The sequence below is a fragment of the Oreochromis niloticus genome, linkage group LG23 (assembly GCF_001858045.2).
Source record: "Oreochromis niloticus isolate F11D_XX linkage group LG23, O_niloticus_UMD_NMBU, whole genome shotgun sequence".
NCBI classification, from domain to species: Eukaryota; Metazoa; Chordata; class Actinopteri; order Cichliformes; family Cichlidae; genus Oreochromis; species Oreochromis niloticus.
Window position 1 is genome coordinate 28,312,362 of NC_031986.2, and position 27,562 is coordinate 28,339,923.

The 27,562-nt window shown below is 41.2% G+C and overlaps 1 protein-coding gene across 1 annotated transcript in view; it reads right to left on the reverse strand.

Annotated features, from left to right (window-relative positions):
• Positions 1-446: 446 nt before the first annotated feature.
• Positions 447-27,562, reverse strand: part of LOC102081821 (uncharacterized) — a 44,504-nt gene continuing 17,388 nt past the window's right edge. The window contains exons 3-12 of the mRNA XM_019351769.2: positions 13,845-14,279; positions 10,304-10,738; positions 5,965-6,228; positions 5,605-5,862; positions 5,264-5,512; positions 4,924-5,181; positions 4,058-4,354; positions 3,073-3,342; positions 2,900-2,983; positions 447-1,910 (exon numbers count right to left, since the gene is read on the reverse strand). Of these exons, the coding sequence (XP_019207314.1) occupies positions 1,847-1,910; positions 2,900-2,983; positions 3,073-3,342; positions 4,058-4,354; positions 4,924-5,181; positions 5,264-5,512; positions 5,605-5,862; positions 5,965-6,228; positions 10,304-10,738; positions 13,845-14,279 (2,614 nt within the window). The 3' untranslated portion in view covers positions 447-1,846. The remainder of the gene's footprint in view (positions 1,911-2,899; positions 2,984-3,072; positions 3,343-4,057; positions 4,355-4,923; positions 5,182-5,263; positions 5,513-5,604; positions 5,863-5,964; positions 6,229-10,303; positions 10,739-13,844; positions 14,280-27,562) is intronic.

A 27,562-nucleotide genomic window follows, 5' to 3' on the forward strand; every position in this document is an offset into this window, starting at 1 on the left:
CAAGATGTGATCGCTTCCGTCAAAAGCCAAGAAGAAATCTTTGTTTGGGAAAATAAACACAAAACTCTTTAGTATTTTGTGTTGAAAACCAATTTATTTACATTCATTGCAGGAAACAACACTTATAAGAAATGAGTTTTTAATAATGGAGCTCTGAGGTTTTCACGTAACTTAGAAAGTTAAAAATACTCAGCAGAGTCTGATTGTTATCATTCAGTCTCATATTTAGGTTCTTTGTGGAGATGTTTCTATGTTTAAGAGTCTGTTGATCAGGTGAGGAGAAGGCTGCTCACAGTGAGAACGTCAGTACCTACAAATCTTTAATCACCACTCTCTGTGCTCTTTTCTGTCCTCATGCCAGAGGCAAATATGTTAAACTTATATTTTTGAATGGGTTCTGGTGGTCAGATCATCTCCTTAGCATCCGTCTTAATCAATGATCTGACTTCACACCAGACTCCATTCACAAATCACAAGTTTAAGGTAACCTGCAGCGCGTTCACATGAAGAACAGTTACATCTGAATGCAGAAGTTCATTTATAGTTTTATGCTGCTCTTGTCCGGCCTGGTGACGCCTCCTGTTGGACATTAGCAGAAACTACATATAGAAATTAAACTACAGGATATTTTACAAGCTGGGTTTTACTGTTTTTCACATGAAAAATGACACATCATCAGCTTTATCTGTCACATTTTGAGGAGAAAATGCAACACTAGCGAGAGGAGCTGTTATTGTGTGTGTATGGATAATAGCAAACATTGAAATACATTTTTTGCACGCAGCAATGAATTTTGTTTGCTCAAATTTAGCTTTTCTTCACTCAAAATAAATTTCTCCTCAAAATGCAACACTTGTACCTGCAAATTCTTTTTTTTACGTGCGCTCAGAATAGTGGCACAAAAATAACACCATACACCTCGAGTGCATGCCAGAGAGAATTAAGCTTAAATAATGACATCAAAGTGGCTGTAAAGTAACATGATGTCATGTTCCTGATAATCAGAGACAGCCATCTTACTACAATCAAAATATGTAAAAACGTTAAACAATTGACCATTTCTACTGAAGAAAATGACCCCATGAACAATACAGTGGGGGTTAGGGCTGAATAATCCAAAACATTGACTACAGTCATGCTGCGATGTTTGCTGTTCATGGAGGACGGCTGTGCCATGTCACAGCTTCACACTGATGTGAAGATGATGATGGTGATTGCTGGAATTTATTTTTATCTGTAAGGCTAATATTTCTTAATTAGCATCACACATCTGTGTTTTGTCCTTTGTTGCACAAAGTGTATTGAATGTTATTCTAGTACTAATACATCAAACACTACCTCACAACCCCATCACAGGAATGTGGCCTCCATCATAAATCCGCAGTTACGGTATGCACTCTACACCCTTTCTTCAACTCTAAAGGTCTGACCGAAGGACAAGAGGTGGTTGTCATGGTAACGGGAGTGTTGCTTGAAAAAAAGGGTGTCTCCAAATAAGGAAATGTCCAGGGAAGTGCAGAAGAAGATATGTGAGTCGGTATCAGACCTAAGGGCACCCTCAACTCTTTCTACCAATCATGTTCACAGAAAACAGAAATGTTCAGTTTCTGTGAAGAGCAATAAAAGTGTTTACTGCCTGGGTGCAGCAGTCTTCGTCTCTGAGCCAGAGAGACTGAGGTCCATGGTACCATGTAGAACTATTTGAAATTCTAACCATTTTGTTAATAAATTGTGAAAATGTATAAATGGAGCATATTTTCCTTTTCTCTCATATAAAGAAACCCTACAAATGAAGATGATGTTTCTCCTCTTCTGTTCCTCAGCTCAAAGACTGATGGCGACTGATTCACCAAATCTCAAAGCGTTTGTCTTTAAGCGATCCTCGGTTCTTAATGTTGTTCCCAAAAACTCTATAAACAGGATGAATGCAGAGTCAGTGACCGTCACTCAGAAAAAACTGGAAACTGTTCACAGTGATCACAATCAGAGTTATCAATATCAATATCAATGATGCTGCTGTTTCTAAACTTTAAATGAAACTTTCAATTTTGATCTTCAGGATTTTGGTTAAAACAAATATGAAATTGTACAGCAACACAGCTGCTGTTAGTTAACATAAAACATTTGATCATGGCTGCAGGATCAGAGTCACATGATCCAATGAAAGCAGCGTTTTTGTGCTGACACTTTTTACTGTTAGAAAATGTACTTTTTTCACTTAATTACACTGAAAAAAGAGCTATGATAGTAACTGTTATAATATTTGAGCAGATATCTGATAAGAAGCCTTATATCACAAGATCAGATATTACAGCAGTAATCTGATTACTTTCAGGTATGTTTCTACTTGAGATACATGTGACTAATATTTATTTAACTTCTTTCAGTAAATTTAATCTAATATTTTAATAATTATTATTTTCTTTATGGTGAAAGTATACGAGTATTATTATTATGTAATATCCAAATATACACAATAATATGTGTGTTCTTTTATATAAACTTTAAAGATTTCTTTACTCATTATACTGCAGAGTTTAATTCATATAAATCTACTAATAAAATATTAACTATTAAGTTACCCAGCAGAATATAAAATTATTAAAATTAGCTCTCTTTTCCCAAACTGAGGACTTGAGTTATCAAAATCATTCCTGTGCAGATGCTTTTTAACTAATTCACTTAGTGAATGAGTATTTTTCTAACAGTATTTTTGATGAGAGGACAATTTCAAAGTTTTTAAAGCCATAAAAAAGACACTCTCACATCTTCTTAATTATACTGAAGTAATAAAGAAATGTTAATCAGATGTTAATGTGCTTCATGTGATAAATAAAGATCCTCCCAGATGAACGTGATCACTGTGAGCTCTGTTAACTCAGGTTTGGAGCTCGCTCACCTCACAGCTTGAATGGAGGATCTGATGGAGGTCAGGTTGAGTAACATGTTGGTGGAGGCATCGGTCAGATTATTGTGACTCAGACTGTAAAAACAAAGAAAATGATGCATTAAAAAAAAAATCACCAGAGGCCCCTGAGTAGATATGAAATCAGACTCTGATCAGAAACTCACTCCAGGACTTGTACTTTGTGCAGCTGTGGGATCAGTGTGTGCAGCAGCTGGTCTGTGAGCTCACAGTGACTCAGGTCCAGCTCTGTCAGCCCTTCAGACAAGTCCAGCAGCTGAGCCAAAGAGCTGCAGGTCCTCTGATCCAGTGTGGTGTGACTGAGGTCCAGTTCTCCATCCAGAGCTCTCCACAGAGACTCTGCATGTTTTACCACGTCCCTCTGACTGTGCAGAGAGATCAGGGACACAAGCTGGAGGAGGACAGCTTTACTGGCTCTGAACAGGAGGAAACAGACTGTTAGACTGAAACAGAAAGGTTTAAAAACTCATTCCAAAAACTTTGTGTTCATGTGAGAACTGCAACAACGAAACAAACAACCCAAAGATAATTAATCTGCAACTATCTGGTTTATAATTTAAGTAAAAATACATTTTCTGAAAAAAGTTGGGTGTCTGTGGGAAATGTAAATAAAAACCCCAATGTATCACATGTTACAAACTAACAAATCAATTTTTAATGTCAATCTAAATCAATTTTTCTAATACCAACTTTTGAGCATCACCATCACGTAGATGAATAGAAATAAGCATCGGCACCTGTGATGATTGATCTGTTTTCTGATTGTTTGGAGAAAACTACAAATTACCAAAAGTTTACTGTAATTGACAGACATTTTTATTGCTTTGGTTTAAATGCGTCTTCAGATCTGAATATTTCATGTGGGTATCTCTTGTATTATGAAGAGAAAAAAAATCACTCAAAAAATATTAATTAAAAAGCACAAAAATTACACCCATCCAAAATGTACTTCCAGGGCCTTTAAATAATAAATATTCAGAGTGTGAAGGTATGTTTTTTTTATGGCTTTATTAAATTTACCAAAGCTAATGGGCAGAAAATGCTGCTAGTGGTCAGAACTACTGATCAGGTTGGAGGCACTGACAGATTTTAATGAACTGACCCAAAAGTGTACAGACTGAGGTTTCTCACCTGAGCCGGACTCTGTTCAGAACAGGAAGCAGCAGGTCCAGCCCGATGTCCTCGACCTCACAGTCTCTGAGGTCGAGCTGTGTCTCCTGGCTGCTGTATCCCAGGATGGTGGAGACGGCCCGGCAGTCAGCAGCTGTTAGTCTCAAAGCTTCTTTCTGCTCCTCCTGTGCTAGGTCCATAAAGGAGGTGCAGGACAGATCCAGCCTGTGCTGCAGAGCCCTCAGCAGGCCTGGTGATGCCCTCTGCTGGGCTGCAGCAAAGCAGTGGACGAACCTCAGCAGCAAAGTCCTGTCAATACTGTAGAAAAGATACAACCCAGAACCTATTCACACCTGCTGTTAACATTTAATCTGTCCTGAATCCTGACATTTTATACAGGAGTCCATCACCTGAACTGTAACCACATTTAACCTGTCCAGCCTGACTTTACACCCACAGTAATGAGGTCTGATCACAGCACATGTCTGACCACCTAAAAATCAGTTCTTTCCATTCAGATCCAGGGCTGATGTTTTATTTCAAAGAAACATCTTAAATAGACCTTTGAAAGTGTAAAAGAGCAGAAATTTACAAATATACATGGCAGGTGATCAGCTCCAATCATTTTCCACTACTAGTTAAGCCAGTAATCCAGATACAGATCACATACTAATATCATGTGTACATGGGATTCTAATTCTAGTCCATCCTACATTATCTGGGTTTATAAGCAGAAATGTCCAGACCTCAGCTATTGTTCTACAATCCATCCAGTGTAAGTTTATAATACTGTTCATTAACACTGAGCAGGAATTAAACCATTACCTCAGTGATGACGAGTGGATATGTTGTTAGTCATTAGGTTAAAATCATCAGTAATGTCTGACCTGAGCTGAGACACTTTGTCCAGAGCAAAGAGGACAGACTCTGTGCTCTCTGCTGGTATGGAGGTCCACAGCAGGTTGAGTTTGACTGTATCACTGTGATGCAGGATGAAGAGCAGAGCTGAGAAGTCATCTGAGTCCAGCTCTGTGCAGGTCAGATTGATCACATGACCCAATGACCTAAGTAAACCTGGTACACTGTGACTGCTGTGAGCTTTGTGGATGTGTCTGATGGCAGATAACACAAAGCTGGGACTGGACCTGAAAGCATACAGAGTGTTAACCCTGGCATGGTGGACAATTCCCATCAGAGGATATTATTGAGATAAAACAAAACACCAACCTTTGAAACACAATCCTGTCCAGTAAGGGCAGCAGATGTGACATGTTTTCCTCTAAACAGCTCATCTTTGTCAGGTTCACTGTGATGGTCTGACCTGATGAGTGCTGTAAGAGAAAGTAAAGAACCTCCCAGGTCAGACAGCAGGAAGTCAGATCTCCACCAACTTTACTGAAGAAACTCTGCGTCAGCTCCTGGTCCTTAATTTCATGAAGGAGGGCAGGAAACTGCTGCAGGTTCTCATTCTTCAGTCTGAAGAAGAATCACAGTAACATTCATGAACACATTTGATAAGCACAGAAGAATCTGGTACTTTAAACGTGATGTGACTTCAGACAGATTACCTGATGCTCAGGGGGCCACGATGAAGCAGCAGTGCAGTGAGATGCTGAGCTGGGATGCAGAGCTCTGACAGGTCTAACTGTCTGACCGTCCAGACCCTCAGCAGAGATGCAACAGTACTGACAACTCTGAGCAAAACTTTGTCTGACAGGGAGGAGGACAAGCTTTCAATGATGGAAAGCTTTTCAATGACCAACGACTGAGAAACTCTGTTTGTTCTAACCCATCGAAGCAGCAACAACACCACATCAGTGCTCAACCTGACAGAGAAACAGAATATATTTAGGTAGAACACGTGTTCCCTCCTCTAATGCACAGCCATGAACAGAACAACAGAATGAAGATATCAGAAAGACACTGACCTCAGACTTTTGATATTTGATGTATGTTTAAAAAGCAGAGAGGCTCCTTTTCCAGACATCTTTCTTGGTTTGAGGCTGAGCTTCACATTAGCCCCACAGAGGCCAAGAACTCTTCCTACAAAGCTGCATGTTACTCTGGTTAAACATCCAGTTAAGAAAAGGTTGAACTCAAGGAGCTGCAGCAGAGAGAACATCTGCTGCACTTCCTGTTTGGACTTGACAGCAAAACATGAACAAACCCTTTGGAAGAAACCTGCATCACATCTGAAACAGGAAGAGGAATGAACAAATGTAAAAAGGTGCTCAAAACATTTTGAACACCATATTACATGTTTCCCTTGAATACTGTCAGTTGTAAAGATGAATAATGATTTACCTGAGCTGTGAGATATAAGGCAGACACTGCAGGAAACTCCTCACTTCACTCTCTTCATGTGAGCAGTCTGTCAGCTCCACTTGTTTCTTCTCTGGTTGGAGTTTCAGCACTTCCAGGAGGATGGAGGTCTTTCTCTCTGAGAGGTTTATGGACCAGACTGCAGGAGCTGTCTGGAAAACTGACTGTAATGATGGAAGGACACTCAAGCCTGTTTTAGCCTCATAGTCCTTCACTTGGGAGTACAGATCCAACAGGAAATCACACTGATGTTTCTTCAGATCATCCACATCAGTGTTAATAAAAGGGAATGTTTGATATGTGCACACTGATGATAACAGCTCCAGTATCTTCTCTCCTGTCTGCTGTTCTCTCTCTGCTGCTGCACAGAACAGATTCACAAAGAACCTGACTGCTTCATCTCGATCCCAAAACTCAACACTGGAACAATAAGAAGGAAACATTTAGTGATGATTTGATGTGAGCTGTACAAAAACAACTACACACTACTGATGGACTCCATCTTGTCCACGTGTGTCCTGTATATAATGAAAGTCCATTTCAATTGTTGTATATAACTTTATTGTTTACAAACTTTCTGCATATGTTTTTCAAATTTATAATTTATATTTGCATTTCAAGTTATTGTTTATTATACAGGCTATACAGTACATAAAATCAAAATTCACAGGTTTTATCTAACTGAAATGTTTAATTATTTGAGCTAAAAAAAATAAAATCATAGACGATATTTATATGAAACGTGTATACTTACTGTAATTTATGTATTTTAAGCATATATAAGACATATTACAGAATGTAACAGCTGCATATGTTGAAAAAAATGGCGTTGATTTTGCCACCACATCTGATTTCCACGCCACCCTAAGAAAATGTCTCTAGCTCCACCCCTGGTGTCCAACTGTCTAAATAACTCTCTCAGGCATAAATGTGGGCTTGAAGCCATTTATAATTTTAATTAGAGTTATAATTATAACTAGAATTACAAGAAGTACAAGCAGAAACTTTGGACTTTTAACTGTATTTTCATAAGTTTTAAAGCTTTCTTACTTATAAAAACTTATGGACATTCAAACTACACAAAGTCATTAAACAATAAAGAAATGACAGAAAAGTTTCTGTTTTTCACTTTCTTCTATAGAAACCTGTTTTTTATGACTACAGTTACAATAAAAACTGGACAGTCTGAGCTACCAAAACTTAATTTTACACTTTTATTTCTTACAGTTGAAGTCCAAAGAGTCCCACTGACAGACTTCTTTCTTTGTCACAGCAGCTTTTTCTTCATCATGGAGAAGAACAGTTAAATATGTGACATCTTTACACTGACAGAAAGGAGAGTTTCACTGGTCCGGCCCACTGAAGGTCAAAGTGGGCTGTACGTGGCCACCCATGTAAAATGATTGTGACCCCCCTGATTTAACCAGAAATGATAAAACAAAAGAACCCCAGTAAAAATACCAGAGCATAGTTGTATAAAACTACAAGTACTCAGGAAATGATAAAACAAACTGATTGTTGAAGGTTGAAATCTTATTGTGTAATCAAAGTGGAGTCACAGGAATAACAGAACGGATAAAAATGATTTACCTGAGCTGTGAGATATAAGGCAGACACTGCAGGAAAGTCCTCACTTCACTCTCTTCATGTGAGCAGCCTGTCAGCTCCACTTGTTTCTTCTCTGGTTGGAGTTTCAGCACTTCCAGGAGGATGGAGGTCTTTCTCTCTGAGAGGTTTATGGACCAGACTGCAGGAGCTGACTGGAAAACTGACTGTAATGATGGAAGGACACTCAAGCCTGTTTTAGTCTCACAGTCCTTCACTTGGAAGTACAGATCCAGCAGGAAATCACACCGATGTTCCTTCATATCATCATCATCATCATCATCACTGATATTAAAAGGGAATCTATCGAATATGCCCATTGATGATAACAGCTCCAGTATCTTCTCTCCTGTCTGCTGTTCTCTCTCTGCTGCTGCACAGAACAGATTCCCAAAGAATCTGATTTCGTCATTTTCATTCCAAAAATTAACACTGTAACAACAAGAAGGAAACATTTAGTGATGATTAGATGTGAGCTGCATAAAAACAACCACACACTACTGATGGACTCCATCTTGTCCTTCCTGTACATAATGAAGCTCCATGTTAAACACATCTTCCATCAGAGCAGCTGAACACTGTTTTACACTCTTACAACACAAACACTCATCCTGCTCTAACACATCTGCTACATCTGCAGGTGGACACACAAAGTGATGAAGACTCTCTGCTGTCGGAAATCTTCATCTGCTGCTCACTATAGAGCTGCTACCATCATCATCATCATCATGCTCAGTAAAGTTCAACAAAGTCAGGAGATAAAGTGCAGCTTCATGTAACTCATTCATTTACTGAGTTACTCACTGAAGGACTCATTGAGTTTGCTTTCATGTTGTTTCCATGGCGATGATGGATTCAGGTGTAAAGGATGTTTCTGGCTGTATCACTGCAGCATAGAGATGGTTCACAGCTGCTTTGATTTTGAAGCTGCTCTCATTTTCAAAAAGCCACAAACAGTTTGAAGTTTGACTTTAAACATTTGATGTCACGTTGTTGTTGTTTTAAGAGCAGCTTTAAACAGGACTGACTTGTCAGCACTGAGCTACGTTCTTCTTCTTCTTCACATCATTTCATGATTCTGCTGCAGGTCAAAAATAAAAGTTTCCATCAAACACATGTGTGATGGTATGGGCTCAAATTGTGGTCATAAATATTTTTGTACTTGTAAATCAAATGCGTAGTCGTGAACTTAGTTTTGTAACTTTGTAAACCAAAAAATCTAAAAATGTTATGTTTGTGCATCTACAGATGAGAATTTGTGTGTTTGTAAAAAATATTTACACAAGTTACAATTATTTTTTTTTTGTTAAGATCTGGTTACAGATAAAAAGCAAAAAACTACGTGTAAAGCTCCGTGCTCAAGTTCCCTGGCTGTGTGTGAGTTTCAATTTTTCTTCCTTTCAGCTGATTGGTCAATGTCATGTCAATCACAAATTTAACAATCCAATCAGTGAACAGATGGGTTTGGCTGTTGGAGGGGTGCTTTACTGAGCTTCAGGTCCTGGAAGGGTAACACAGTTTGAAGCTGGAGGATCTCTATATAAATATCCCATAAGGCTCATACAAGCTAGGTCCCTTAACTTTCCGTAGCTGTTGAAGGGATAAAGTTGTGGTATACCAGCGGTCAGAAATATCATTATTACTTTAGTATTACTTTAACACAAGGTCAGGGCTCACCGGGGACCATTGCTGTGAGTCACACTGCGCAGCATAAAGGCCCTTTCACACGGACCCCACATGCACTGCACTCAAGGCTAACTAAGAGTGAAGGATCCAGAAGCCTTGAAAAGGCTCTGGAGGTGCCTGTATAAGCATGTAAACCTGTGACACAAAACGTTCAACAAACTCGGACACCCACTGTTTTGCTTCGTGGTGATAAAAAGAAAACGCTGGCACGTGAAAGGGCATTTACCCTTCAAGGACCCTAAGCTCAGTAAAGCACCCCTCCGACAGCCAAACCCATCTGTTCTCTGATTGGATTGTTACATTTATGATTGACATGACATTGACCAATCAGCCGAAAGGAAGAAAAATTGGGTCAAAATTCGTACTTGCAAGTTGAAACTCACACACAGCCAGGGAAGTTGAACACAGAGTTTTACATGTAGTTGTTTGCTTTGTATCTGTAACCATATCTTAACAAGAACAAAAAAAAATTGTAATTGTGTAAATAGTTTTTACAAAACACACAAATTCTTATTTGTAGATGCACAAACATGAAACTTTCAGATATTTTTGGTTACAAGGTTACAAAACTCAGTTCACAAAAACGCATTTGATTTACAAGTACAAAATATTTATGACCACAATTTGAGACCATATGAAGAAGATTTCATTTACCTGAGCTGTGAGATATAAGGCAGACACTGCAGGAAACTCCTCACTTCACTCTCTTCATGTGAGCAGCCTGTCAGCTCCATTTGTTTCTTCTCTGGTTGGAGTTTCAGCACTTCCAGGAGGATGGAGGTCTTTCTCTCTGAGAGGTTTATGAACCAGGCTGCAGGAGTTGTCTGGAAAACTGACTGTAATGATGGAAGGACACTCAGGCCTGTTTTAGTCTCATAGTCCTTCACATGGGAGTACAGATCCAGCAGGATGTTAAACTGATAATCATACGCCATGTATCTCTCATAAACAGGGAATTCTTGATATCTGCACACTGATGATAACAGTTCCAGTATCTTCTCTCCTGTCTGCTGTTCTCTCTCTGCTGCTGCACAGAAAAGATTCACAAAGAACCTGACTGCTTCTTCATCTGACGTCTCAGGATGAACACTGGAACAATAAGAAGGAAACATAGAAGAAAATGTCTCTAGCTCCGCCCCTGGTGTCCAACTGTCTAAATAACTCTCTCAGGCATAAATGTGGGCTTGAAGCCATTTATAATTTTAATTAGAGTTATAATTATAACTAGAATTACAAGAAGTACAAGCAGAAACTTTGGACTTTTAACTGTATTTTCATAAGTTTTAAAGCTTTCTTACTTATAAAAACTTATGGACATTCAAACTACACAAAGTCATTAAACAATAAAGAAATGACAGAAAAGTTTCTGTTTTTCACTTTCTTCTATAGAAACCTGTTTTTTATGACTACAGTTACAATGAAAACTGGACAGTCTGAGCTACCAAAACTTAATTTTACACTTTTATTTCTTACAGTTGAAGTCCAAAGAGTCCCACTGACAGACTTCTTTCTTTGTCACAGCAGCTTTTTCTTCATCATGGAGAAGAACAGTTAAATATGTGACATCTTTACACTGACAGAAAGGAGAGTTTCACTGGTCCGGCCCACTGAAGGTCAAAGTGGGCTGTACGTGGCCACCCATGTAAAATGATTGTGACCCCCCTGATTTAACCAGAAATGATAAAACAAAAGAACCCCAGTAAAAATACCAGAGCATAGTTGTATAAAACTACAAGTACTCAGGAAATGATAAAACAAACTGATTGTTGAAGGTTGAAATCTTATTGTGTAATCAAAGTGGAGTCACAGGAATAACAGAACGGATAAAAATGATTTACCTGAGCTGTGAGATATAAGGCAGACACTGCAGGAAAGTCCTCACTTCACTCTCTTCATGTGAGCAGCCTGTCAGCTCCACTTGTTTCTTCTCTGGTTGGAGTTTCAGCACTTCCAGGAGGATGGAGGTCTTTCTCTCTGAGAGGTTTATGGACCAGACTGCAGGAACTGACTGGAAAACTGACTGTAATGATGGAAGGACACTCAAGCCTGTTTTAGTCTCACAGTCCTTCACTTGGAAGTACAGATCCAGCAGGAAATCACACCGATGTTCCTTCATATCATCATCATCATCATCATCACTGATATTAAAAGGGAATCTATCGAATATGCCCATTGATGATAACAGCTCCAGTATCTTCTCTCCTGTCTGCTGTTCTCTCTCTGCTGCTGCACAGAACAGATTCCCAAAGAATCTGATTTCGTCATTTTCATTCCAAAAATTAACACTGTAACAACAAGAAGGAAACATTTAGTGATGATTAGATGTGAGCTGCATAAAAACAACCACACACTACTGATGGACTCCATCTTGTCCTTCCTGTACATAATGAAGCTCCATGTTAAACACATCTTCCATCAGAGCAGCTGAACACTGTTTTACACTCTTACAACACAAACACTCATCCTGCTCTAACACATCTGCTACATCTGCAGGTGGACACACAAAGTGATGAAGACTCTCTGCTGTCGGAAATCTTCATCTGCTGCTCACTATAGAGCTGCTACCATCATCATCATCATCATGCTCAGTAAAGTTCAACAAAGTCAGGAGATAAAGTGCAGCTTCATGTAACTCATTCATTTACTGAGTTACTCACTGAAGGACTCATTGAGTTTGCTTTCATGTTGTTTCCATGGCGATGATGGATTCAGGTGTAAAGGATGTTTCTGGCTGTATCACTGCAGCATAGAGATGGTTCACAGCTGCTTTGATTTTGAAGCTGCTCTCATTTTCAAAAAGCCACAAACAGTTTGAAGTTTGACTTTAAACATTTGATGTCACGTTGTTGTTGTTTTAAGAGCAGCTTTAAACAGGACTGACTTGTCAGCACTGAGCTACGTTCTTCTTCTTCTTCACATCATTTCATGATTCTGCTGCAGGTCAAAAATAAAAGTTTCCATCAAACACATGTGTGATGGTATGGGCTCAAATTGTGGTCATAAATATTTTGTACTTGTAAATCAAATGCGTAGTCGTGAACTTAGTTTTGTAACTTTGTAAACCAAAAAATCTAAAAATGTTATGTTTGTGCATCTACAGATGAGAATTTGTGTGTTTGTAAAAAATATTTACACAAGTTACAATTATTTTTTTTTGTTAAGATCTGGTTACAGATAAAAAGCAAAAAACTACGTGTAAAGCTCCGTGCTCAAGTTCCCTGGCTGTGTGTGAGTTTCAATTTTTCTTCCTTTCAGCTGATTGGTCAATGTCATGTCAATCACAAATTTAACAATCCAATCAGTGAACAGATGGGTTTGGCTGTTGGAGGGGTGCTTTACTGAGCTTCAGGTCCTGGAAGGGTAACACAGTTTGAAGCTGGAGGATCTCTATATAAATATCCCATAAGGCTCATACAAGCTAGGTCCCTTAACTTTCCGTAGCTGTTGAAGGGATAAAGTTGTGGTATACCAGCGGTCAGAAATATCATTATTACTTTAGTATTACTTTAACACAAGGTCAGGGCTCACCGGGGACCATTGCTGTGAGTCACACTGCGCAGCATAAAGGCCCTTTCACACGGACCCCACATGCACTGCACTCAAGGCTAACTAAGAGTGAAGGATCCAGAAGCCTTGAAAAGGCTCTGGAGGTGCCTGTATAAGCATGTAAACCTGTGACACAAAACGTTCAACAAACTCGGACACCCACAGACTGTTTTGCTTCGTGGTGATAAAAAGAAAACGCTGGCACGTGAAAGGGCATTTACCCTTCAAGGACCCTAAGCTCAGTAAAGCACCCCTCCGACAGCCAAACCCATCTGTTCTCTGATTGGATTGTTACATTTATGATTGACATGACATTGACCAATCAGCCGAAAGGAAGAAAAATTGGGTCAAAATTCGTACTTGCAAGTTGAAACTCACACACAGCCAGGGAAGTTGAACACAGAGTTTTACATGTAGTTGTTTGCTTTGTATCTGTAACCATATCTTAACAAGAACAAAAAAAAATTGTAATTGTGTAAATAGTTTTTACAAAACACACAAATTCTTATTTGTAGATGCACAAACATGAAACTTTCAGATATTTTTGGTTACAAGGTTACAAAACTCAGTTCACAAAAACGCATTTGATTTACAAGTACAAAATATTTATGACCACAATTTGAGACCATATGAAGAAGATTTCATTTACCTGAGCTGTGAGATATAAGGCAGACACTGCAGGAAAGTCCTCACTTCACTCTCTTCATGTGAGCAGCCTGTCAGCTCCATTTGTTTCTTCTCTGGTTGGAGTTTCAGCACTTCCAGGAGGATGGAGGTCTTTCTCTCTGAGAGGTTTATGAACCAGGCTGCAGGAGTTGTCTGGAAAACTGACTGTAATGATGGAAGGACACTCAGGCCTGTTTTAGTCTCATAGTCCTTCACATGGGAGTACACATCCAGCAGGATGTTAAACTGATAATCATACGCCATGTATCTCTCATAAACAGGGAATTCTTGATATCTGCACACTGATGATAACAGTTCCAGTATCTTCTCTCCTGTCTGCTGTTCTCTCTCTGCTGCTGCACAGAAAAGATTCACAAAGAACCTGACTGCTTCTTCATCTGACGTCTCAGGATGAACACTGGAACAATAAGAAGGAAACATAGAAGAAAATGTCTCTAGCTCCGTCCCTGGTGTCCAACTGTCTAAATAACTCTCTCAGGCATAAATGTGGGCTTGAAGCCATTTATAATTTTAATTAGAGTTATAATTATAACTAGAATTACAAGAAGTACAAGCAGAAACTTTGGACTTTTAACTGTATTTTCATAAGTTTTAAAGCTTTCTTACTTATAAAAACTTATGGACATTCAAACTACACAAAGTCATTAAACAATAAAGAAATGACAGAAAAGTTTCTGTTTTTCACTTTCTTCTATAGAAACCTGTTTTTTATGACTACAGTTACAATAAAAACTGGACAGTCTGAGCTACCAAAACTTAATTTTACACTTTTATTTCTTACAGTTGAAGTCCAAAGAGTCCCACTGACAGACTTCTTTCTTTGTCACAGCAGCTTTTTCTTCATCATGGAGAAGAACAGTTAAATATGTGACATCTTTACACTGACAGAAAGGAGAGTTTCACTGGTCCGGCCCACTGAAGGTCAAAGTGGGCTGTATGTGGTGTAGTGGGATTTCTCTTTAATGTATTGCATTGATGAAGATGCTTTTGATGTCACTTAGTTTTAGTGTGTTTTGTTCACACCTTATTCATGCTGGGAAACAGATGGTGGGAGCCTGGTGAGAGTCTCCCAGGAAAGGGAAGTTCACACGGGAAAGTTTGACCCCAGAGTGGGGGAGCTTCTCACAGGTGATGGAGGTTTTTCTGTTTAGAGCCAAAGTGTGAGCAGCAACTGTAAAAGCCTTTTGTTCCGTGACCGTGTTTAAAAAGGACCTGAGCTGTTCATTGTCAGAGACAACTCTCAGTGCCCCCTGACTGACGTCTCTCCTCATGCATGGGAAATAAAGTGTTGGGTTTTAACTGCTCATCATGTCTGCAGGCTTTGTTAATACATTTCCACAACAGTTAAGTGGCATCACGAACAGGATGATCCAGTGTTCTCTACCCGAGGTAGCAAAATGCTTCGGTCCTGCCGGCTGTTTAAAGCAAAGACAAAGGCAGAGTCACGGAGCCCGTGTTTGAGCGACCACCGAGATCATCTTGACGAATCGAGGGGAAACTCCTGCAGAACGGTGAGCTGTATCTACCATTTATACAAGTCACGAGAGTTTTGTGCCTGGCCAAGGGGAAGTGCCTGCCGACTGCGGAGTTCGAGTCTCCGGAAAGGAAAATCCTGGGGTTCGAGTCCGATTCGGTTCCGGTGTTGTGCAAAGAAAAGCAATTGTCTGCCAGAAAGTAAGTGCAAAAACACCGGTCCATCACAGGGAACGGTGGTTCGAGTCCACCGTTGATAATCACTTCTGCACAACACAGTGCGCAGAGTGACGGTATTTTAGCACTTTTTGCCGAGAAGGGAAGAAGGCCATTGCAGGGGACGCTCTGAATGTAAATATGGGATCTAGATCCAGTAGAGCGGCAGACGTTCCACCGGGCGGCCATGGACAAAACTCAATATTTGACTGTATGATTAAGAAATGGGGAATTGGGTGTGTGAAATATGTTGTTAAGTGGCAGAAAGAAAAGGGTTTCCTGAAAAGGGATCGATGAGTGTTAACCAGTTAAAGAAAGTAGAGAAACAGTTGCGGGAGGAGGAAGCGAAATTGTTGAAGAAAGGGAAAGTTAAAACTGCTGATTTGCGTAGGCAGGGTAAGCGATGAGAAGGAATGTTTGAAAATGTCGATGATGGAAGCAGAAAGGAGGGAAAAGAAAGCAGCTCTGAAAGAGCTGTCTATAGAAGTGCATGGAAGGGAGGCTGATGCAGTATCTGCCTCAGTGCCTCTTCTGCCTTCGTATAACACGGAGAACAAAGCATCATTTCCCTGTTCACGCACTGTTTGTGCTTCTCCTTGTGCCCTATTACAGGCTGTTTTGCAGGGCCTGAAAGCTGATGCCGACCTGAACTCCTCCCCCCCCCGATCCCGCTCTGCACCACACGACCCACCACCAGAAGACGCCAGCGCCAGTTCAGCGGCTGAAGAGCGGCAGCTCCACCAAGAGGAAGCGGAGAAGTGACACTCAAACCGGGCAGAGGGCCGAGAGGGGCCCTCCAAGTGCTTAGCCACACACGGAGCGCGCCGCGGGCTAAAGAAACTAAAAGGAAACACGGGGACGGAGAAATGAGAGGGAAAAGTGGAGAAGTAAGAACAGAGGCCATGGATATTACGTCCTGCCGTTTGCCACGGATCAGCCTGAATATTGTCCCACGGGTCAAGAAATTGGACGCGCAGCAGCAGGCAAGCTGGAACCATGCAACCTGAGGAAAATATCAACGCACTTGCCTGACCCTATGCTGGGGGTAAGACACCTGACCTACGAGCATGGAGAAAACCATGGATATTGTCAGACTTGCAAGCAAAGACAGGACGAATCTGTGGATTATTTCATACATCGTATGATAAATGTGTTTGATGCTAACGGTGGAATACCAAAAGACGACATGACGGGTGTCACTGCCTCCACATATGAGCACCATCTCTGCGGCCATATTTTCCAGGGACTAAGACCAGATGTGGCAGCCGAGGTGAGGCGTTCATATTTGGGGGGGGGGATGAACCTCGGCTAACGGAACTACGACGCCATGCCCAGCACCGCCTTGATGAGAGAAAAAGCAAGAAAGAAGAAAAACAGAGTGCCGACCTCCACCATGCAGCCTTAACGCTGTACAAGGCCGTGGCAAACCCGCAGGGAGGTTTCCATGACAAAGGCAGCTTGCAAGGCCGAGGCCGGAGAACAAGACGTGATCGAAGGCGAGATCAACAATGACAAAACAAGGGAGTGGATCAAGACACCTGTTTTTCCTGTGGTGAACATGGACATTGGAGGCGAAGTTGCCCTAACCAAGGCTACCCTAGAGGCGGCCAGCATCAACGCCAAAGTGACCAGAGCCAGCGGTGGGTGCAGGCGGACTGAGACCAGGCGGAAAGGACGCCAGAGAACGTCTCAGGCTGTGGTTTGCCCACCTCATCAGAACAGGGAAGTGAAAATCACACACACATACACATGATGTAGAAAGTGTTTTACACACAGACACACACACTTAAATACATCACGCTTTTGAGCATGTAGAACAGGTTTCTGTGTCACTAGCTGGTACATATGTACATTTAAATAGCGCGCCTTATAAATCACTGCCCTTGTATAAAATGTTAGTTTGTAATCAGGAAGTAGAATTTTATGTAGATTCCGGGGCCACCCACTCTGTATTACGCTCAGATTCTCTCTCACCCCAGCCCGTGCTGGGTGAGAGGTTCATTCATTCTGTGTCCGCATCAGGAACCATACAGAGAGAAACTTTCACCATACCCCTGTGTTGTGTAGACGGACAGGGTAGAAAATTCACGCACGGGTTTCTGTGGTCAGACTTGTGCCCGGTCAATTTGCTTGCCAGAGATTTGATGTGCAAGCTGAAAATAAGTTTAATTTCCTGCTATAATGGCATTACAATCACGCAATCTGACTATGATTATATGATGGTGAAATATAGCCCCGTGACCCCGGCTTTCACTTACAGGTGGAAGCTGGAGGAGGGGCTGCTTGTTACAGAATTCATATAAGCGACTCGCAAGTGCATGCCTCCTGACGTCTATTTATGGCTCCTGGAGAGCTGAGTTGCATGTCTCACTTTTCTCTGCATGGCCCTGATGACAGTTATGAAGAAGAGTGGTACAGAACCGAGAATGATTTGCTAACTGTGACATGTTTGTTTGATGAAAAGAATGGTTTCCTGTCTTCTGTTCTTTTACAGCAGCATGGTGATTCACTTCGCCCGGTGGGTTATTACTCTTCCAAGCTCAACCCAGTGGCTGCAGGCCTGCCTGGATGCCTGCGAGCAGTAGCTGCGTGTGAGAAGGCCGTGCTCACCTCACGTGACATCGTAGGGTACTCTCCTCTGACAGTGCAGGTACCCCATGCAGTTTCTGTCATTTTGCTGGAGCAGAAAACTTCACACCTTTCTGCAGCTCACTGGCTCAGGTACTCTTCCATACTGCTTGACATGCCCAACATCACAGTGAAACGATGCACAACACTTAACCCAGTCACTCTTCTCCCCACGCGAGAGGATGGTGAGCCACACAGCTGCACTGCTGTATTGGGTGAAACTTGTACACCTCGGATTGACTTGTTAGATGTTCCCATTGAGAACTCTGACATTGTGTTATACGTAGATGGCTCCTCCTCACATGATTCACGTGGAACTAACCGGGTGGGTTTTGCTGTGTGTTCTGATCATGCTACTCTCGTTTCAGGTTCGTTGCCCAGACACTTCTCAGCACAGACTGCGGAACTTGTGGCGCTCACAGAAGCCTGTAAACTGGCGGAGGCCAGTCGGTCAGTCGGCCACCATCTACACTGACTCTCGCTACGCGTTCGGTGTGGTACATGATTTTGGCGCCTTGTGGAGACACAGAAAGTTCCTGAAATCTGATGGAAAGCCCATCCTGAATGCTAACCAGGTAGCAGCGCTGTTGGACGCCATCCTCCTACCTGCTCGCATTGGTGTAGTGAAGTGTGCAGCACACAGGTAAAACTGATTCTGTCAAAGCAGCCGTCGAAGGAGGCCTACCCTTCCAACTTGTCTTGGCACCATTGCCCACACCTAACCTCGCTGATCTTCCTGCTGTACAGTCATTTGCCTCCCAGCCAGAGAAAACTCTCTGGCGCAAACATGGCTGCACGCTGGTCGAATCTGTTTGGCGCTCTCCTGACGGCCGCCCATGTCTGCCTAAACACTTCTTCCCCTGGTTTCTAAAATGGGCACATGGGTTAGACCATGCGTCCAAAGGGGGGATGCTACAAGCAGTAACATCGCTATGGCTCACCAAAGGGTTTTCCACAGCAGCTGAGAGGTATTGCAAAAGGTGTCTTATTTGTGCGACCAACAATGTGGGACGCCCAGTACAGGTAAACACTGCAGCACACCCCCCATCAGATATGCCTTTTGACCATCTAATGATGGACTTCATTGAATTGACACCAGCCGAGGGAAAGAAGTATTGTCTGATAGCAGTGGACATGTTCTCTAAGTGGGTAGAAGCATTCCCCAGTAAAAGTGCAGACAGCAGTGCAGTGGCAAAAGCCCTCCTGTCAGAAATCATTCCCAGGCGGGGTATCCCGGGAAAAATCACAAGTGATAATGGCACTCACTTTGTGAACCAGGCATTAAAGGAAGTCAGCGAGCGACTAGGTTTCAAATTGCAAACACACTGTGCATATCACCCACAATCTGGAGGTGCTGTGGAGAGAATGAACGGCTCCTTTAAGTCCAAGCTGGTGAAGTGCTGTGAAGAAACTGGCCTCACGTGGCCAAAAGCACTTCCCCTCGTGCCAATGTATGTGCACACGCGGACCAGACCCCCAGCACACCTCAGCCCTTATGAGGTGTTGTATGGACAGCCTGCCAGAGTGGGGGCAGAACCCCCAAAATGGACAGGCATGTCCACAGAGTTGTGCAACAGTGAAATGATTACGTATTGTCAAAGTCTCTCAAGGACTCTCCCACAGGTACATTGAGCAGTGAAAGCAGCCCTGCCCAGAACAGCAGAAGGACCCCTGTACCCGTTTAGACCAGGCAACTGGATACTGGTGAAGGATTTCAGGAGAAAACATTGGAAGGCAAAGCGGTGGCTGGGCCCATTCCAAGTCCTGCTGACCACACAAACGGCGGTGAAGGTTAAAGAACGAGCTACTTGGATCCACGCCAGTCACTGCAAGCTGTTTGCAGGAGAGCGGCCAGCAGAAGAAGATCAACCTAATAAGACACACGGGGCGGAATAAATCCCCGCACCTCATCCAGGTATTAGGCAGTCTACCCTCTACCTGCAACAATGTACCAGACTGGGAGATCAGCAGCAGAGCACCACACCAAGGCCCTAGGTAACCCGTGCAGCAAGAAAAGCTGCCTGGGAGCCGAGAGGAAAATGCTTGATTGAGCATGATTGACACATTCGACTACACTATGTGTATTCGATCACCCAGACTGTCACTTTTGATCTGTGCAATGTGACAGATTGTAAAGGTCACAAGGGGAAGTGAGTTCCCCAAATTGCACCTACCCCTGTTACAGGCTGAAGTTTACATTGATGATAGCGAGACTGAGCATGACTGTGATGAGTGCAGGGCTCGCAAAATCGCTAGCCCGACGTCCTGGGGCTAGCGATTTTTCCAGTCGGGCTACCAAAATCTATCTCAGCCCTGCCCGTCGGGCTATCATAGGAAGGGAAAATATATGTCAATGCTTTTGCATTCTTTCGAAAATGTAGCTGAGTAATTATCTCATTGGCATCGATGAGCCACTGCCAATATGTGACATATTGAAATCGCGTTTGAATTTGTGCTTGTTTTTTGCTTTCACTTTCACTTTGCGATCGCGCGAATGGTGTGTAGAGAGCGACAGTACTGATTGGTGAGTGACAATTAATTGCGCACCAATTCCTCTGACATCGTCTTATCACTCATTAGCTTACTATTCAAACGTGACAAGTGAAATCTCCCACAGCAAGCTTAAACATGTGAGAGGTTGATTGCGCAGAGAATCGCTGACCGTTATGTAAGTACGTGTGTAAAAGCAGCAGGATTTACGCCAGTATTTTAGTTCTGCTGAGCCAAATAAGACAGATCAGGGTGAAGAAGGGGCAGCCAAAGAAAAGCCGACCACAAAACGGAAAAGTTATGACAAATCAGACTATGAGGCAAAAAGACAGCTCAGCTTTTTTGGTTTCATGGACAAAAGAATTTCTGTGGCTAGAATATGACAAGCTAAATAACATGATGTTCTGCCAGGTGTGTCGTGAGTTTCATTTCATTTGAGTCCACAAGCGCCTTTGTAACTGGGACCAGTAATTTTAAGAAAGACCCCATCAGAACCCACGAGAAATGCAAGAAATGCATTATTGCTCAGTCTGCAATATCTTTCCCAGAACAAACAGCAATTGCAAAAAACATACTAAAAATAAACCAAGCACAAGAAGAAGTCCTGAAAAATCTTTCAAAAGCGTACTATGTTGCAAAGAGTGAACTACCATTGTCAAAATTTAGCAGTCTTTGCAAACTTCAAAAAGCAAATGGCCTCGATCTTGGTTCCACTCATCTCTTACCCGTGACTTCAGTGGAAATTTCAGATTCAGGATCTGACACAGACTGATTCATGTTCTACACAGTTCTTACAAGTTCACAGAAATTTCTGTTCAATTAGAACCAAGTATTTGAGTTGATGATTGCAATTTTTATACAGTTGTTGTGATTTGTATTTTAACAACTTTCTGATTAATTTTTGTTTCCGTTACAATATTATACTTTAATGTATAATATTGTAAAGGAAACAAAACATTAAAAAATTGCTCTATTTTTTCTTCGGGCTACTTAAATTTATTTTGGGCTACCAAAAACTGAAGAGTGCCTGCCCGAAGGGCTACCAGAGATTTTGAAATTTTGCGAGCCTTGGAGTGAAATTATTTTCCTAACACTGTAAGAATGATGCATATTGCGAAACCTTTTCAAGTGTGCAATATTACTGATGTGATTGACAGAAGGTTAGAAAAAGAAATCCTTGTTATTAGTGATTGGAATGCAATCAAGAGGGTGGGAATTGGAGTGGGATTTCTCTTTAATGTATTGCATTGATGAAGATGCTTTTGATGTCACTTAGTTTTAGTGTGTTTTGTTCACACCTTATTCATGCTGGGAAACAGATGGTGGGAGCCTGGTGAGAGTCTCCCAGGAAAGGGAAGTTCACACGGGAAAGTTTGACCCCAGAGTGGGGGAGCTTCTCACAGGTGATGGAGGTTTTTCTGTTTAGAGCCAAGGTGTGAGCAGCAACTGTAAAAGCCTTTTGTTCCGCGACCGTGTTTAAAAAGGACCTGAGCTGTTCATTGTCAGAGACAACTCTCAGTGCCCCCTGACTGACGTCTCTCCTCATGCATGGGAAATAACGTGTTGGGTTTTGATTTTCTGATTTAACCAGAAATGATAAAACAAAGGGAACCCCAGTAAAAATACGAGAGCACAGTTGTATAAAACTACAAGTACTCAGGAAATGATGAAGCAAACTGTGATTGTTGAAGGTTGAAATCTTATTGTGTAATCAAAGTTGAGTCACAGGAATAACAGAATGGATAAAAATGATTTACCTGAGCTGTGAGATATAAGGCAGACACTGCAGGAAACTCCTCACTTCACTCTCTTCATGTGAGCAGCCTGTCAGCTCCACTTGTTTCTTCTCTGGTTGGAGTTTCAGCACTTCCAGGAGGATGGAGGTCTTTCTCTCTGAGAGGTTTATGAACCAGACTGCAGGAGCTGACTGGAAAACTGACTGTAATGATGGAAGGACACTCAAGCCTGTTTTAGTCTCATAGTCCTTCACTTGGGAGTACAGATCCAGCAGGAAATCAGACCGATTGTATTTATTGATGTATCTGTCATTAGAAAGGAATGTTTGATATCTGCACACTGATGATAACAGCTCCAGTATCTTCTCTCCTGTCTGCTGTTCTCTCTCTGCTGCTGCACAGAACAGATTCACAAAGAACTTCGTTCTTTCTTCCTCTGATGTCTCATCATCAATGCTGGAACAATAAGAAGGAAACATTTAGTGATGATTTGATCTCAGCTGCATAAAAACAACCACACACTACTGATGGATCAAACACTTGTTTCACTCAGTGACACACAAATCACTTTGTAATGTTTGTGTGTTTAATCTGGATCTTTGTTGATTTTCTATCTTCAGTAAAATGAAACTGTGATAAAAATCAGAGACTGTTTATTTCTTTGTAAGTCAGCAAACTTATAAATTGAGCAGAGGATCAAATAATTATTTCCCACACTGTGAAAAGGTAGAATACTCTGTGTGAGAACAGCTGTGATATAGTGTTGTATTAATTCATGTATTTCAGAGTACTTTGAGAGTTTAGATGTTATATTGGTTATGGTCACTGAATCCTGGTATTTATTGATTGAATGCAGTAACATCTCTGTGTTATACAGGCTAATGTTTGATATGACAGGAAATGCTGTTTGCTTTGGATTCTCCATGATGAAGGAGATGGCGAGCCACCTCTGAACCTGATCACCTCCTTAGCCTGAGCAGCTGCTCTAAGTTTTCACTGTGACACACGAGGAGGCCACGCCCCTTTCTTTCATCATCCACCTGAGTTCACCTGTGTGAAAGCACAGCACCAAACAGCTGAACTGATGTGTTTCATTCAGGAGCTCTTTGGAAGTGAACCTGACTGGACGCTGACCTGTTTACTCAAACTAACTGACTACAAACCAGAGGAAAGTTGAACCTGAGGAACCAACTAAAGAACTTCCAAACTCTGAAACATCCCAGAGACACTTTCCTGCATTATCAGGTGACTCCTCGTGATGAGGGAGCAGCCTAAAGTAGCTTTGATCACTTCAACATCAACATTGTGTTTGTGCTGTTTACACTTGTCTGTGACGCTCTGTGAAATATTCACAAAGTCACTTTGTGCTTTTTCCTTTTTCTGTCATGAAGACAGCTGAGACTGGTTGGAGTCTCCAGGTCCTGCTGACCTTTCACTTTATTTGATAAATGCTTTGTGAGGCATGGATGGGCCTCACTTTAGACCAGCTCACACAAGATGCTTCACTAACAACCAGTAACTGCCTGAATTAACCAGGAAAATCTGTAATACATGTAAAACTTTATCTATAAAGTGTTAATCCATCACTGAAAAAGTATCAAACTGGTGTCATTAAACATGTTATATATGAGCTTATTAAGCAACACTTAACCATTTATATCCATGTTTATGAATGAGATACTAAGGAGGAGTAATGCTTAATAAATGATGAAGTAAGCATTAACTAAAACCTCACTAATGCTTAAGAATGTGTAGCTATTATAAAGTGTTAGCAGTAAAACACTAAATATCAACAACATAGAAACACAGAGTGGAACAACAACATCTACACTTCATATCTTGTAGAACAGCAGCTTCACCTGCTGCTCAGATCACACACGTGGAAATCACATATTTACTAACATTTGCTCATTAATTAATTTAGATTTTGATTCATTTAATTTTGAAAGTTTCTAAAAAAAAAAAAAAACCCAAAAGATTAAATTAGTTTGTTTGTTTGCTGAAGAGTCTTAAACACAAAGATTCATATGTCAGTGAGCGATGTTGAGCCTACTGTCAGAGTGTTTAGTTTCACCAAACCAGCTCTCTTTGTACCTGGCTATATCACCATGGTAACAGATGCTGAACACACAGCCTGGTTATGTTCAGAGTTTCAGATTAAAATCAGCTGTAAGTGCCACATTGTCTCTAATGCTTCTATTTCCAGTCTGCTCTGAGTGTGATGTAGAGTCTCTGCTGAATCAGTGCGTGTTATAGATACAACCTGTTGATCTGTATCAGTCTGACTAACAGCACTGAATGAAGCCCAGCTGTAAGTTAGAGCAGCACAGTCTGTGTGTCACATGGTCACACAAGTTTACATGTATTCAGCTGCTGATGCAGTGTGAAACAGATGTGGAGCCTAATCTGCTGCACATCTGTTTCACACATTACAACATCCATCAGTCTGTGTTTAGTCCATTTATCACAGAGAAGATCCCACCAATAACATGAACTTCACTTTGAGGTGGTGACAAACTAAAGAGGTTTCCTCGTCTCCTTCATCAGATTGTGTGTCAGACCTGAATGCAGCGAATAACCTTTAACCTTGATCCATTTAAACATTAAAGTCTCACAGCTCTCATGTGCAGCTGTCAGCTTACAAATAAACTGCAGCACAGAGCACTCAAACACATATATTCATTCATTCATTCGCTTCTTCATCGATCTTTATCATCCATTCATGTGATCACGTTTCTGACTAAAGAAGGCTGCATTTGATTGGCCCATTTTGCGTGGAAGAAGAGAGAAATAACAAATCAAACTCCTCCTTCTATGTGAGTGTGGACAGAGACTGAAGCTGAGTGAACACAAAGTTTTGAGCCCACATTGTGACAGCTGTTATCTCTGACTGCAGCTTTAGGTTTCATCAAGCCTGCTGACACAAAGAAAGCCTGGTTATGATGAACCTGCTTCATTGTTCAGCCCTCTGTGCAGCAACAGATGCTTGAGCCTGTTTTATCTTAAAGTTGATGTGACATGTTTTTATTCTTTTAACATGGCTGTGTTATTGTTACTGTTTGATTGGTGTTAGACATCATTTCATTATTGTCATACAGACAGAAGACTGTCACATGTTTCAAAGTGGAAACTGATTGATTTAGTAAGTCAGACAGTGAAGCTTCAACAACAGCTCAGCTCTTTCATTTTAATGTTCACGGGACTAAAAACTCAAGTGAGTGTTAACAACAACTGAATAATAAGAAGGAAACACTGAACCTTCATCATTAGTGAATTTACAACATTAATGTGAAATGAAGGATCAATGTGGATAAAACTAATGTGTCAATATAAAACTGATGACACAGAAATATCACATGAATACAGAAAACTGTATAATTACATTAAAATTCATAGAACTTAAAATATTTCCACTGCTGAACTTCAGGAAGCATCTCGTCTTATACAGATATCTGACTCGTGTGAAGAAGATTTCATTTACCTGAGCTGTGAGATATAAGGCAGACACTGCAGGAAACTCCTCACTTCACTTTCTTCATGTGAGCAGCCTGTCAGCTTCACTTGTTTCTTCTCTGGTTGGAGTTTCAGCACTTCCAGGAGGATGGAGGTCTTTCTCTCTGAGAGGTTTATGGACCAGACTGCAGGAGCTGACTGGAAAACTGACTGTAATGATGGAAGGACACTAAAGCCTGTTTTAGACTCATAGTCCTTCACATGGGAGTACAGATCCAACAGGAAATCAGACGGATAATATTCATTCATGGGTCTGTAAGGAAATGTTTCACGTTTGCACACTGATGATAACAGCTCCAGTATCTTCTCTCCTGTCTGCTGTTCTCTCTCTGCTGCTGCACAGAACAGATTCACAAAGAACCTGACTGCTTCATGAAGACCTGACCTCCAAACATCAACACTGTAACAATAAGAAGGAAACATTTAGTGATGATTTGATCTCAGCTGTATAAAAACAACCACATGCCACTGATGGACTCCATGTTGTCCATGTGTGTCCTGTATATAATGAAAGTCCATTTTAAAGCCATCTTCCATCAGAGCAGCTGAACACTGTTTTTAGACTGTTACTGACTCACAACACAAACATTAATCCTGTGTGTGAAATCACTGCGTACTGAACTGTAACTGTCATTTTATTTGCTGTCTGACTTTAGAGATTAAAACACTAAATATCAACAACATAGAAACACAGAGTGGAACAACAACATCTACACTTCATATCTTGTACAACAGCAGCTTCACCTGCTGCTCAGATCACACACGAGGAAATCACATATTTACTAACATTTGCTCATTAATTAATTTCGATTTTGATTCATTTAATTTTGAAAGTTTGTAAAAAATAATAATAATAAAAAAAATATATTAAATTAGTTTGTTTGTTTGCTGAAGAGTCTTAAACACAAAAATTCATATGTCAGTGAGCGATGTTGAGCCTACTGTCAGAGTGTTTAGTTTCACCAAACCAGCTCTCTTTGTACCTGGCTATATCACCATGGTAACAGATGCTGAACACACAGCCTGGTTATGTTCAGAGTTTCAGATTAAAATCAGCTGTAAGTGCCACATTTTCTCTAATGCTTCTATTTCCAGTCTGCTCTGAGTGTGATGTAGAGTCTCTGCTGAATCAGTACGTGTTATAGATACAACCTGTTGATCTGTATCAGTCTGACTAACAGCACTGAATGAAGCCCAGCTGTAAGTTAGAGCAGCACAGTCTGTGTGACACATGGTCACACAAGTTTACATGTATTCAGCTGCTGATGCAGTGTGAAACACATGTGGAGCCTAATCTGCTGCACATCTGTTTCACACATTACAACATCCATCAGTCTGTGTTTAGTCCATTTATCACAGAGAAGATCCCACCAATAACATGAACTTCACTTTGATGTGGTGACAAACTAAAGAGGTTTCCTCGTCTCCTTCATCAGATTGTGTTAAGTCAACTTGTTGAATGTTGTCATTTTGTTTCTTAAATTTGTAAAGTCTTGGTTCAAACTATAGGATCAAAGGCATTCCTTTGTCTGTCCCCCTCCCCAGCCTCTCGAGGTTCTGGGAGGAGGCTGTAGTGTTTTATCACAAGCACATCCCTTGTGATAATATCTGTTTAATGTTTGGT